The 13598-nt window shown below is 39.0% G+C and overlaps 1 protein-coding gene and 1 long non-coding RNA gene across 2 annotated transcripts in view; both read right to left on the bottom strand.

The window, feature by feature from the left end:
* Positions 1-2294: 2294 nt before the first annotated feature.
* The window catches only part of LOC139137339 (protein unc-93 homolog A-like), a 53504-nt gene continuing 42200 nt past the window's right edge, over positions 2295-13598 (bottom strand). The window contains exon 5 of the mRNA XM_070705376.1: positions 2295-2857. Coding sequence (XP_070561477.1) covers positions 2805-2857 — 53 coding nt within the window. The 3' untranslated portion in view covers positions 2295-2804. The remainder of the gene's footprint in view (positions 2858-13598) is intronic.
* On the bottom strand, positions 10889-12645 carry LOC139136210 (uncharacterized). Its single transcript, XR_011553153.1, has 2 exons — positions 12504-12645; positions 10889-11526 (listed from the first exon to the last, which is right to left on the bottom strand). It is a non-coding gene; the product is annotated as an uncharacterized lncRNA (long non-coding RNA).

Here is a 13598-nt window from a genome sequence, read left to right as displayed (position 1 = left end):
AATAAAGCAGTTATTAATTTATTTTCGCCATGGTTTCATTTAATTTGTCTAAAACAGGGATTGAATGTATGCATGGTCACCCATTCATTATCTTTCAACATGTCAAAAAATGTAAGTAATGTCTTGTATCAAACAAAATTCATGAAAAATGGCCGACTTTGACCCTTTTATACCGAAACAATGCTCATTTATATAATTTGCATAAATGAATACAAACGAAGGCGATTCATAGTGCCATTCGAGCTTCCAAGGGTAACAAAAACGCCGCTTGCTCCATGAAAACCCAGAAACAAAGTATATTTAAAGCATACCAGTGGCAAGAAAATAACTGGTTTCATGCACGTTAAGACCACTCAGCAGAGATTGATTGCAGGTTGTGAGATCTGACAGGGACACCAGGAAGGAACTATGCGTAGAGGAGAAATTACTTAGTGTATATAGACAGCGGTACCTTCAGTTCACGATTTCTGAAGATGGTGTCTACATGTGACCGTCCCATATACGATGTATGCTAATGAACTAGGCCCTACTTCAGATGTCCGACGCGTGCATAGGGAACAGTGGTCATGTCCGTCTCCGGCGGTGGGGGCAGGTTCATCTTTGTCTCAGCACAGGTTTCTTGTTGATATCGTTTAATTTTATACCGAGTATGATATGTATTGCCAATGAAGATTTATACTATCAACCTTTTGGTGTCTTGGTCTTTTGTTAGCACTTTTTTGCAATGATTATTTTTCCTTCACTGTGTCTTGCATTTATCCTCCTTTGAACAGTCGTTTGAAAAAATGGCAGACATTGACTCAGATCTAGTTCTTTTGTTGGGTCTGACTGGTCAGTGAAAACAACCGGTCATCAGTGTACTGTCGCTTATCGCAAGTAACTTATGAAGCTGCACTTTGCACCTTTACTATTGATTTTCTTTCAGAACACGACTTGGTTTTGCTCGGAATTACGTCTGGGAAGGGCATGAAAAAACTATTCCTGCATAAAAAGCTATTACCTGATCCATTGTACATTTGTTTCCACTTTCAAACTTTTTCTTGTCAAGCCATCTCTGGCTATTTTTTTCTCATTGACATTTGCTGGCAATTTTTTTTTGAAAATCTTCCAGACCCCCCCCCATGTCAAATGGTCAACCCCTAAGGCTGATTCAGACCACAGACCCTACATGTAGAAGAAAATGCTTTGACACTAGTAACTGCTTTCTGCCTCTGACGCTTTTAGTTATATCTATACATGTGTCAAAGACAGTGGTTTAGGAGAATGCTGCCATTAAAGCACAACTACTGGAAGTGCTCATATGCTATTTAATTTAGCTTTAAAAAAGGGATAAAATGGACACAGCGTGAATGTGCTTCCAGTATTCCGGCCTTTAAAATTTGTATATCCACGTTTATTAGGAATATATCCTAGATGTTATACTCAGACGATGGACTTAGCAATGTGCCGAGCGCCTGTGGAAACGATCACCAAAGGCTTCATTAAAAGGCTTACAGTTAAAGGGCTTTTGTAACTCCATGAAAATATCCATTTTGTTCTAGCGCGGACGACGAACCCTATTTTACAAAATGAATTTTTTATTCTCGTTGTCACGTTCGTTGTTTAAACAAGCAACTACCACACTGAAGGGAGATATCTTCATTGAAAATGGAACTCAATTGACGTTTTTGACAGTTGTGTGCCGTGTTTCATGCATGAGGTCGGTCATGAAATAAAGACAGCTAGCTGAGTGGTTGTCTATGCGATCGCCTTCACGCATGATCGATGGGCCACCGAGACCTAGATTCTCTCAGGAAATATATCTTTCCGCCGACCTCAATTCTACCTTGGGAAAACGGAAAATCTGTTTCAGTGTATGATCTACATCGAAGACCACGAATGAAGGATACAGGTCATTGTATACTTTCGCATAACTGCAGGAGATTTTTGGAAAATCGCGACTAATGCCTAGTGTGGAACGTCGGTAAAACAAATTTACCAGTAAATCGCAAGCAGCGAACTCCTGATATACCGACGCAACTACAGCCTTAAAGTTTCGAAAAACGGTCGTACTTCAGGCAAAGAGTGCCCTATTTACGGTCTGTGGCCACTACTGCTCAAACCTGCCTGGAAGTACAGCTAGGTCAATCGCCGAGATCTCCTTTGCGATTTGCTTAGTGTAATCTTTCTGCAAGACGTATTTCGACCAATGCCATGTTATGGAACAGAGTTTAAATTTACAAAGGTTGTGCGTCCTTTCTAAAATTTAATGACGCGTTCATAATGTTAATCGTGAAACCACTGACGTCATTACTTGTTTCATCTGTAGCAAAATTTATTGGAAGCAATCTGAGTTGAAGGCGTACAAATTCGGAAAGAGCAAAACACACATACACGACTGGTGAAGATAAAAAATTCGCTTGGTTATCACTGCATTTTCATTGGTGTGCATTTTCATTGGTGTGACAGTGTATTTAAATTTTGATGTGTTTACTGCATGATGGAAATGGACGATCCGCGAACCACTGTCAATTTCCAATTTGAAAAGTTTCATAAATATTAATTATTTTGGTAAAGCTGTCGTGAAAATAAATCAGTATTTGACCACACTTTGTCTTGTCTTGGCTGATGTGTGAAGCCCTCCAGACGCTGACAAACTCCACGTCATCGCGTCAAACATGCAGGATCGCAAACCCTAAAGGAAAGTGAAAAATTTTGAACACAAATAAATCATTACGACGGATATGCGTAAAAAATATACGCGAGTGATTTAATTAGTCGACAAGTCACACACAATGTCTTCTTACGCCCGATTGAACTATTTGTCAGAATTCGATTGTCCAGGCATGACATCGGTTCCATTCGCGCAACGATTTCCCTTCTGTTTGTAGTGAAATTATTCCATGGCTATGTAGAGGGCCAGCGCAACCAGTTGGATCTGTTGGATGAACATCAGTATGTACAGTTTTGAGGCAGGTTATAAAATTAGCTTCGTGGCAAACGACACGACTGCCCCAAGAGAAGTCCACAGGTAGAAGTTAGCGAAAGGTATTATTGTTAGCACAAACATTAATATTCTTAAATTGCCAACAGTAATTGTCCACAGTGTGCCATGCAATTCAGTGTTAGGAATGTGTTATACCATTATGCTTTGGTGTATATTGATGATTTAATTATCTTTTCAGCAGTGCTTAATGAACACTTGCGACAACTCGATGCGGTTACGTCTCGCCTTCGGACCAACACTTCGTCATCAGAAGTGTTCTTTTGGTACGCGGGACGCAGGCGGTGGCTTTTTCTGTTCCTTTGAATCCATCAGGTTAGTTTTCATCATCATCACAAACTGGCGAAGAGTAGTGGCATCTTTCCTGTCTTCATTTAACTTTGCATCCATCATTCAAGATGGAGGGAACTAACACTTTTCAGACGTTACCATTGTATAGTGACAGTTTGCAGGTTGCATCAACGTCCAACCGGTGATTGGTACCTTGCAAAGTCTACTTTTTATCAACATACCATTGAACTTTTTGAATGACGGAGGCCTATAGCCAAAATACTAATTACCCCAGACGTGACTGATGAAACGTACTAGTGAGACACAAGGTCAAGATATGCACCAGGAATAATTGAAACTTCTTGTTCAACACCAAATGTCAATATTCGATTATCACAAAGTGCTTTGTAAAGCGATACTTTTGCCTCTATTCAGTTAGTTAATATGAACTTTGAATATACTCTGGATTTCGAGCTATTACTTATTGATGTCTCAAACATCTCCTTCGTCATCAGCTGCTCACGAAATACCCCGGACTATATATAATATCGGTGCTTTGATAATTAAACAACAATGAAATAGTCGACCATATTCAAATATTCTTTCTTCTGCTTCTGCATTAAAATTTGGATGGCCTGAAAAATGCCAATAGATAAGCCACACGCCAAATTTCAATATTTCAGTTTTGTTTAAAGTAAACGGTGGAAAGTGCATGAATCACCTGTTATATGCTGATGATATAGTACTGATTTGTCCTAGTGTAAAGGGTATCAACAACCTCTTGAATATTTGTACTCAATATGCTAATGACCATGATATTGTCTTTAATGCTTTGAAATCTAAGTGTCTTGCCATTTTGCCTAATATGCTTAATATTCGTAAGATACCGCATGTGTACTTGTATGACAAAGAGCTTTCTTTTGTAGATAAGCATTCTTATCTTGGTGTCATTTTCAACAGCAAGTGCGATGATAATGATGATATTAAGCGTCAAATGAGGTTGTTTTATGCCAGAGCTAACATGTTAATCCGTGAGTTTTGGAACTGTTCGTACTTTGTCAAAACGAGACTTTTTATAACATATTGTACTTCTATGTACTGCTCACATCTTTGGAGTAAGTTCACAAATCAGTGTATCAATAATGTTCGCGTTGCTTATAACAACGGTTTTAGAATCTTGTTTGGTATTGACAGAAGATTAAGTATCTCGAACACTTTTGTACAGAGCAACATTTTGACTTTCGAAAGTAAACAGCGCACTTTACGCTCGAAATTTTATATGAGGCTGATGAATAGTGAAAATTCTCTTATTAGTGCTGCTATCAATACATATATCATGTGTGGTAGCCTGTTCTGGAAAAGACTGTTTTCCGACTGCTTTTAAAGTTTTCTCTGTCTGTCAGTTTTAATTTCCTTCATGATTTAGTGTTTTTATAGTTTTTTTTATAGTTTATCAGTCCCCCTTTTTTTCTGTATGCTTTTTGGTGTATGAGCTGGTTCTCGAAATAAATAAATAAATAAATAAACGTGTCACCAAAGCCACCACCGTATGGATAATATTGACATTTCACCCGTGTAAATACAAGGTTAGCATTTATTTGTTCAAATATAGGAAACAAATGCCTTACTACGCATACCAAGTAATTGTGATTTGTTTTGTTGCCGAAGTCACGGTGATTTATTTAAAAGGTTGCCCTTAAACGTCATTTCTATAATCCTGAATTCCGTAACGAAACGCGATTTGGATAGCACATTTTCAAAATTCCCCTGTGATTTCGATCTGAAAATGCCACGGATTTAATCGTTTTGCATTTGGATAGCATGTGATTCTTTGTTGGTTATAACAGGGCGAAAATCATCACTTTGTCACACACATTTGCCAAGTTCATATGCATTTAAATTGAAAAAGAAGACATGTCATTAACAATTAATCATTTCAAATTCGCATCAAGCAGCAGACAGTGTCTTACCCGTTATAGATTTCACATATCCAGATAGGTGTTTCGACAGACCCCCAGTTCCGCATCCGATCTCCAAGAGATTGTCACTCTTGTCAAGTGACATTAATTCCAGAATGTCTTTCGTGTTTCGTACAGCGATGACATCGTTTTCTCCAAGTAGACAATATTTCCTCAGCTCAGTTGCGTCCATTTTTCTCCTTTTAGAGATATGACGTTGAAATAATGTTAAACATGTGTAACCCTGGTTACGATTGTAAGTCATGTGATTAGGTCTACTGGGTGTTGTTGAGTGTGATGACACATGTGTGGAATTTCATTGAGAGCGTCTTCACCCACAATGTATTGCAATGCTTTACTGATTTTCACTGATTGAAGACAGTACTTTGGTGTGGACGTACGTTTAGGAATGATTATCAGTTTTACTACCAAGAAAAAAAATCCAAGACAGCGTGGATGGTCTTTTGTCAGGTACATGTATTTGAATACTTTGGTATTGACAGCAATGAACTTTTAAAGGTCTCAGAGTATGAGACATACCCTACAGGGAGGATCGTCTGGAAGAACTCTGTGTGAACAGTAGTTTTTGGATAGACTGTCATCGTCATAGCGACAGGACAGACTTTAGACCCTAGCACCAGCCATTGCACGACTATACGAATGTCAGTGAAGTGAATGGACCCTATGACAACAGCCATTGTATAATCACCTTAGTATAGTGGATGAACTTTAATTGTGCGCCTGAAAATACGTTTCCAGTAACCAGTCCGGGTAATATCCATATAGAGGATAGTATGATTGACCAATCAGCGAACCTGCCGTCGTCAACGTCATGAATAGTTAACCATGCTAACCATGGCTCGTAGATTGCAACGAGTTCGGAACTTTTTGGCTTGATTTCACCCTTTATTTTAGCACTCCGTAGTTTGTAGATGTAGACGTTATGCACAATGTTTAGTACGGTCAAGATGGTGACCGATACAATTGGTTAGTACATCAGAAATTACATCTTTGAATGATTTTCAAGGCCAGGTACCGCTCCTAGAAATCAGGATTTGACCCTTGTAAATCTGCAGTAAGTTATTTGTCGACAAAATCGCCTATTTTGGGTCAAATTTCAATTTTACCTTGCCATCCGTAGTATGGAGAATGTTTTAAGCTTTGCATCGATGGGTCAACTATTCTTGTCGGTCATCGGAGCACGATGGAGCACGATTTTTTCGATCACCATGCATTTCCCGGTACGATTGCCCCTTCGCTCAGAAAAACGCGCGCCGGATCAATCGCTGAGAAGTTATCCAAAAGCTGGAAAAGAGAACGTAAAACGTCCAATAACTCTTTGTCGAACATGGTCAAGGGTTAAGACACTCAGAAAACTATTTCTTAAGAAATCTTACAATTTTTAACACGGTACACTGCAAGTTTTTCTGGTTTGCCGGCCAGCTAAATTCAAGCCAAAATAAACCGGCTTGTTTGTTAGTAAACGGATTGTTTCGAGTTGTGAATTTTGGCTTATTTTTGGCTTTCTGGCATGCCAAGTCTGGTTTCTGTGCATGCCAGTTTGGGTTTTGATACGGCATATATACATGCCAAGTAAAGAACACTTCAGCTTGCCAGTAAGCCAGTTAGTACTAAAGAATGGTTTACAGGCAATCCACTATTATAAGAACTAGGCTTGTTAGCAAGCCATGTTTGAGATACTGTGACTTATGGCGCGTAATCAAGGCCAATATTCGAACTCCCAATTTTAAACTATCGAACTCCACATTTTCAACTTTCGAACTCCACATTTTCAACTTTCGAACTCCACATTTTGAACTTTCGAGCTCAACATTTTCAACAATCGAACTCAACATTTTTAACTATCGAACTCCACATTTTCAACATTCGAACTCCACATTTACAACTTTCGAACTCCACATTTTCAACTATGGAACTCAACATTTTGGATTCGTATTCCCCATTTTCAACTATCGAAGTCATAGGTCCCCCTAGACCACTAGCCAGCGAACACAAGCCAAAATGAGCATACATATAGTCAAATACGACTTTAAAAAAATCGTCGGTGTCATTTTACATGAAACTACTTATCACTTTGTTAGGGAGTCCCAAACACATGGTGACCTCGCAGTTAATTTTGAACACGGACGACACCGAGTTCGTTCGTGACCACGTCAGTGGTAGTTTGTCTAGGCTGATACTTGACCTTGACCAGCCCGACAGACGGAGATATGTGTCACGTAGGTGTGAGAGTCTTGTTAGACTTTTGTCACAGTTAAGTGGCATTGGAATGTGTAGTGAGCGTATTGTCCAGCTAGTGCAACGTGAAATACATGATGTTGAACATAGTGGTCATGGTGAAATAAAGGGAAAGTGGCTTCACACATCAGCCATCTCGTCTTGTATGTGCTTTGGTGTGTTTAGTGTCTGAGTTGTGTTTTGGCTGTTAATGTGGAAATTAACAAGCTAGTCGTTAATTTTAAAATAAGCCATGGCGAGCCACGCATGCATGCTCTTTTCATTAGACGACATGATAGCGACCAAATTAAGTGATGGCGGAGGTCGGCGGTAAATCTTGAAGTTATAGCATCACAAGTGTTTCCGGTTCATATTTTTGGACCCTCTAGAAAGTCACATAGGAATAACTCTAAAACTCCGAAACGTCATGTGACGTATCTATGACGCATTCTGACGTAGTAGGCCTATGGCCCAGAAGGAAAAACGTGGTTAACTACAATGAAGCAAGTTAGGGATGCCTAGGGAGAATACGAATCCCAAATGTTGAGTTCGAAAGTTGAAAATGTGGAGTTCGAAAGTTGAAAATGTGGAGTTCGATAGTTGAAAATGTGGAGTTTGAATGTTGAATGTTGAGTTCAATAGTTGAAAATGTGGAGTTCGAAAGTTGAAAATGGGGAATAGGAATCCCAAATGTTGAGTTCAAGAGTTGAATGTTGAGTTCGATAGTTGGAATTTGGGAGTTTGAATGTTGAATGTTGAGTTTGATAGTTAAAAATTGGGAGTTCGAATATTGGCCTTGATTGCGCGCCATAGTGGCTTGCCCATACACCAGATAATACTGAACAGTGGCTTATTTATAAACCAATATCACACTTCTCTGGCTTAACAGTAAGCCAATTCTGGTTCCATCTGGTTTGAAGATAAGCCAATATCAGTGCTGTGTGGCTTACTGACAAACCCATTTCTGACTAATTCTGGTTTACAGGCAAGCCACTTTAAGGCTCTCTCTATGTATGACGCTGTTTACCCTTTCCTTAGGGTAAAGTGTGTCAATAAAGTAGTTATTAATTATTTTCGCCATGGTTTCATTTAATTTGTCTAAAACAGGGGTTGAATATATGCATGGTCACCCATTCATTATCTTTCAACATGTCAAAAAATATAAGTAATGTCTTGTATCAAACAAAATTCATGAAAAATGGCCGACTTTGTCCCTTTCATACCGAAACAATGCTCATTCATATAATTTGCATAAATGAATACTAACGAAAGCGATTCATAGTGCCATTCGAGCTTCCACGGGTAAAAAAAACGCCGCTTGCTCCGTGAAAACCAAGGAACAAAGTATATTTAAAGCATACCAGTGGCAAGAAAATAACTGGTTTCATGCACGTTAAGACCACTCAGCAGAGATTGATTGCAGGTTGTGAGATCTGACAGGGACACCAGGCAGGAACTATGCGTAGAGGAGAACTTACTTAGTGTATATAGACAGCGGTACCTTCAGTTCACGATTTCTGAAGATGATGTCGACATGTGACCGTCCCATATACGATGTATGCTAATGAACTAGGCCCTACTTCAGATGTCCTACGCGTGCATAGGGAACAGTGGTCATGTCCGTCTCCGGCGGTGGGGGCAGGTGTATCTTGGTCTCAGCACAGGTTTCTTGTTGATATCGTTTAATTTTATACAGACTATGATATGTATTGCCAATGAAGATTTATACTATCAACCTTTTGGTGTCTTGGTCTTTTGTTAGCACTGTCTTGTCTTGCATTTGTCCTCCTTTAAACAGTCGTTTGAAAAAATGGCAGACATTGACTCAGATCTAGTTCTTTTGTTGGGTCTGACGGGTCAGTGAAAACAACCGGTCATCAGTGTACTGTCACTTATCGCAAGTAACTTATGAAGCTGCACTTTGCACCTTTGCAATTTATTTTCTTCCAGACCACGACTTGGTTTTGCTCGGAATTACGTCTGGAAAGGGCATGAAAAAGCTATTCCTGCATAAAAAGCTATTACCTGATCCATTGTACATTTGTTTCCACTTTCCAACTTTTTCTTGTCAAGCCATCTCTGGCTATTTTTTTCTCATAGACATTTGCTGGCAATTTTTTTTATGATAATCTTCCAGACCCTCCCCCCCCCGATATCAAATGGTCAACCCCTAAGGCTGATTCAGACCACAGACCCTACATGTAGAAGAAAATGCTTGGAAACCATGTAACTGCTTTCTACCTCTGACGCTTTTAGTTGTATCTATACATGTGTCAAAGACAGTGGTTTAGGCGAATGCTGCCATTAAAGCACGACTACTGGAAGTGCTCATATGCTATTTAATGTGGCTTTAAAAAAGGAATAAAATGGACACAGCATGAATGTGCTTCCAGTATTCCGGCCTTTAAAATTTTTATATCCACGTTTATCGAGGAATATATCCTGGATGTTATACTCAGACGATGGACTTAGCAATGTGCCGAGCGCCTGTGGAAATGATCACCAAAGGCGTCATTAAAAGGCTTACAGTTAAAGGGCTTATGTAACTCCATGAAAATATATCCATTTTGTTCGACCGCGGACGACGAACCCTATTTTACAAAATGAATTTTTTATTCTCGTTGTCACGTTCGTTGTTTAAACAAGCAACTACCACACTGAAGGGAGATATCTTCATTGAAAATGGAACTCAATTGACGTTTTTGACAGCTCTGTGCCGTGTTTCATGCATGACATAGATGGCATTCAACGATTTAAGGTCGGTCATGAAATAAAGACAGCTAGCTGAGTAGTTGTCTATGCGATCGGCTTCACGCATGATCGATGGGCCACCGAGACCTAGATTCTCTCAGGAAATATATCTTTCCGCCGACCTCAGTTCTATGTTCGGAAAACGGATGTCTGGGAAAATCTGTTTCGTGTGTGCAAAAATTGGTTGATTTACATTAAAGACCATGCATGAAGGATACAGGTCATTGTACACATTCGCATAACTGCAGAAGATCATAATATTTGGGAGGGAAAACGCGATGCAGCGTGAAACGTCGGTAAAACCACTATGTAAAGTTTACCAGTTAATTGCAACCAGTGAACTCCTAACACATCTCGTCCCAACCAAAATTTTACTACAACATTTTACCCGTTTTTGCGAATTTGTCTGTAATTTTTTGAATAATTTTGGACCAAATGGACATAATATTTTATTTACTATAGTTTTTTATCGAAATTTTGGCAAAAATCTAAAACAAAATTACTAGGTAAAATTTAAAGGCAGGGGATCGTCGGAACTGTGTACAAAGGTCATATGGTACCCAAACGACCAAGGTACGTTATCTTGGCGATTTACATGAAAGTTAAATCATGTTTTTCCCAATGTCGGCCTACATTGTAAATTTTGCAGCTATGTTGACGTTATGCACCTTGTTTATAAACAAAAAAGTTGCTCAGGCGCAGCTTCGACGACATCCTCCCCTCTTTAATTTAGGAATGAAGGCAATTATGGTTACGATAGTATAGACTTGCGTAATTTTGATTGAGCAGCCTTTCGCCTAGTAGACTGTCGACAGCCGCTTGTACATTTTTGCCCGTTGTGGCTGCGCAAAAACCTGCACTCGCCCTCGAACCTCCACTTCTCGGTTGTTGGGATAAGAAAATTCTACGGCACTTGCCACCGAGACAGTGGTACAGTTGATAGTCAGGGCAATGAAGGCACGAGGGACTGTCGACGATCTGCCTTTCACCATCAGCGGGCAATTCTGTATGGAACGCCGTTGACAAAGAAAAAAGTCCGTATCTAATCGTGCACAAGTCTGTCGTGTCTATACTCTACAGACGCTCTATGATATTCTACTCTACTATACTACTCTACTATACTCTACAAAGACCAAGTCATAACAACATAACATTTGATTGTCTATTCTCTTCACTTTTCGGCAACAACAGAGAGGATTTTACAGGTCAATATGTAACTTCGATCAGTTTGGCGTTTCGTTGCAAACTCGAAAGCATCATTCATATACTCTTCTTGTCTCTCACAGGGAACTCTCTCCTTTGCGCCCATAAAAGCACGGCAATATGCTGTTTTTAGAATCAAAAAATAAAAGATAAACATACTACCAGATATATTGTTTGAATAATTAACGAGACACAGATCAGGAGATAGGATCATGAGTGAGCTAGTCCGCCGAGGGGCAAGGGAGGGAGAGAGAGAGAGAGAGAGAGAGAGAGAGAGAGAGAGAGAGAGAGAGGCACTGAAAATAGAGTAAAAACAGACAAGTAGACAAACAGACAGACAAATAATTCGGAGAATAGAGCCATATAAACAAGAACACAGGTACAGTGGCGTGTGGAAAGATTTTTATAGACTCAGACATTGACACTGAGGAGGGGATAGTCATTGGCCCCGAAAAAAATGCATGCAATTTTATCGATTGTTTATTATCAGTATCTTAATTTATCAACGCTGAGTAACAATTATTCGAGAACAATAATGCATATCTACCGACTTACTCTTATCATAAAGCAACATACTAGCAAGCGTTCAATGAGAATGTGGTAACTACTAAGGTTAACAAAACCGTCTGCGCGTGGATTTTAACGACAATCTTATGGTAGCTGCTCTGGCTCATTGCATAATAAATTTATCATTTATCAAACTTCTGCAATTACTGTATGTTTTATAATCATAAAATAACATTAAAGGGACAGTAATGCTAATTTCTGATGACTTTTTCACTATTTTTGTTTTGAATGTCGACTATAATTTCTTGTTTTACTCCCCCGAGCTTGTTGATATACACAGTATTAAGCTTGTCAGCTAAGCCTGTACATGTGTAAACTGCGTTGTTATTGTGGCAAGTTAATTCTGGTCCGGACTACAATTGAAATGTGAACAATAACATTGCATTTTCCACATGTAGATGCCTTGTGGACAAGCTCAATAGTGGGTATTTCAACTTTCCTTTGGGAGTATTATAAGAACTAGCGTATTATACAAAATAAACATAATGAAAAAATCATCAAAAATAGCATTACTGGCCCCTTTTAATTATTACCTCTCGCTCTTGTCTCATCGAGGGCAAATTCTTCAACGTATGCTTTGCAATCTATACATTGGCTTTTAAATCCTGCATCTTGGAGCACTTTCCTCATGTCGTCTTCATTGCCTGTAAATGGATGATAGGGCCACTCATATCTCTAGCAGAAGTGGAGAGAAGAAAGTAGAACTCATTCAAAGATAGCTCATACAGAAGTACCATATCTCATTCACCTACTATGTATTATATTTTTATTGTTTGCATCTGTTGCCTTGAGTTATCTGCCAGTCTTGCAGTTTCGTGACATGTACTCGAAATATCATTTTGCTTTTGAAAGCCTAGACTTAAATGCCCATTGCTACGGACCCAGACTACAGCACGTTACTCCATTTCTCACCACCTTTCATCTCAGTGTAAATACACAAACGTACACATCCTTTCCTAATAATATACGGTTATACAGTTGACCAATCGCTTGGTTACTCGCTCGCGCCGTCGCTTGATCGATCGATCGATCGATCGATCGATAGATAGATAGATAGATAGATAGATAGATAGATAGATAGATAGATAGATAGATAGATAGATAGATAGATAGAGAGACAGAGCTAGATAGATAGAGAGATAGAGAGATAGATAAGTAACATAGATAGATACATAGATACATAGTCAGATAGATACATACATGAGTAGATATGTATACATACATACATACATACATACATACATACATACATACATACATACATACATACATACATACATACATACATACATACATAGAAACAGACAGACAGATAGATAGATAGATAGATAGATAGATAATACGTACATAAAGACACACTACATACATACGACAGACAGACACACAGACAGACAGCCGGCCGGACAGAGAGACAGACAGAGAGACAGACAGACAGACAGATTGGTTGATTGATTGATTAATTTATTGGTTGATTGATTGACTGATCGATACACTTATCCATTTCATTCATTCATGTATTCATTTATTCATTTATTCATTCATTCATGTAGATGAAACCAATTAAAGAAAATGCTGTGAGGTCGTATTTATTGTCAGTAACTCTAACAGGTGGCTCATCCTACCTGCAT

The sequence above is a fragment of the Ptychodera flava genome, chromosome 7, assembly GCF_041260155.1.
Source record: "Ptychodera flava strain L36383 chromosome 7, AS_Pfla_20210202, whole genome shotgun sequence".
Lineage (NCBI taxonomy): Eukaryota > Metazoa > Hemichordata > Enteropneusta > Ptychoderidae > Ptychodera > Ptychodera flava.
This window is presented reverse-complemented; position numbering and strand designations above follow the sequence as displayed.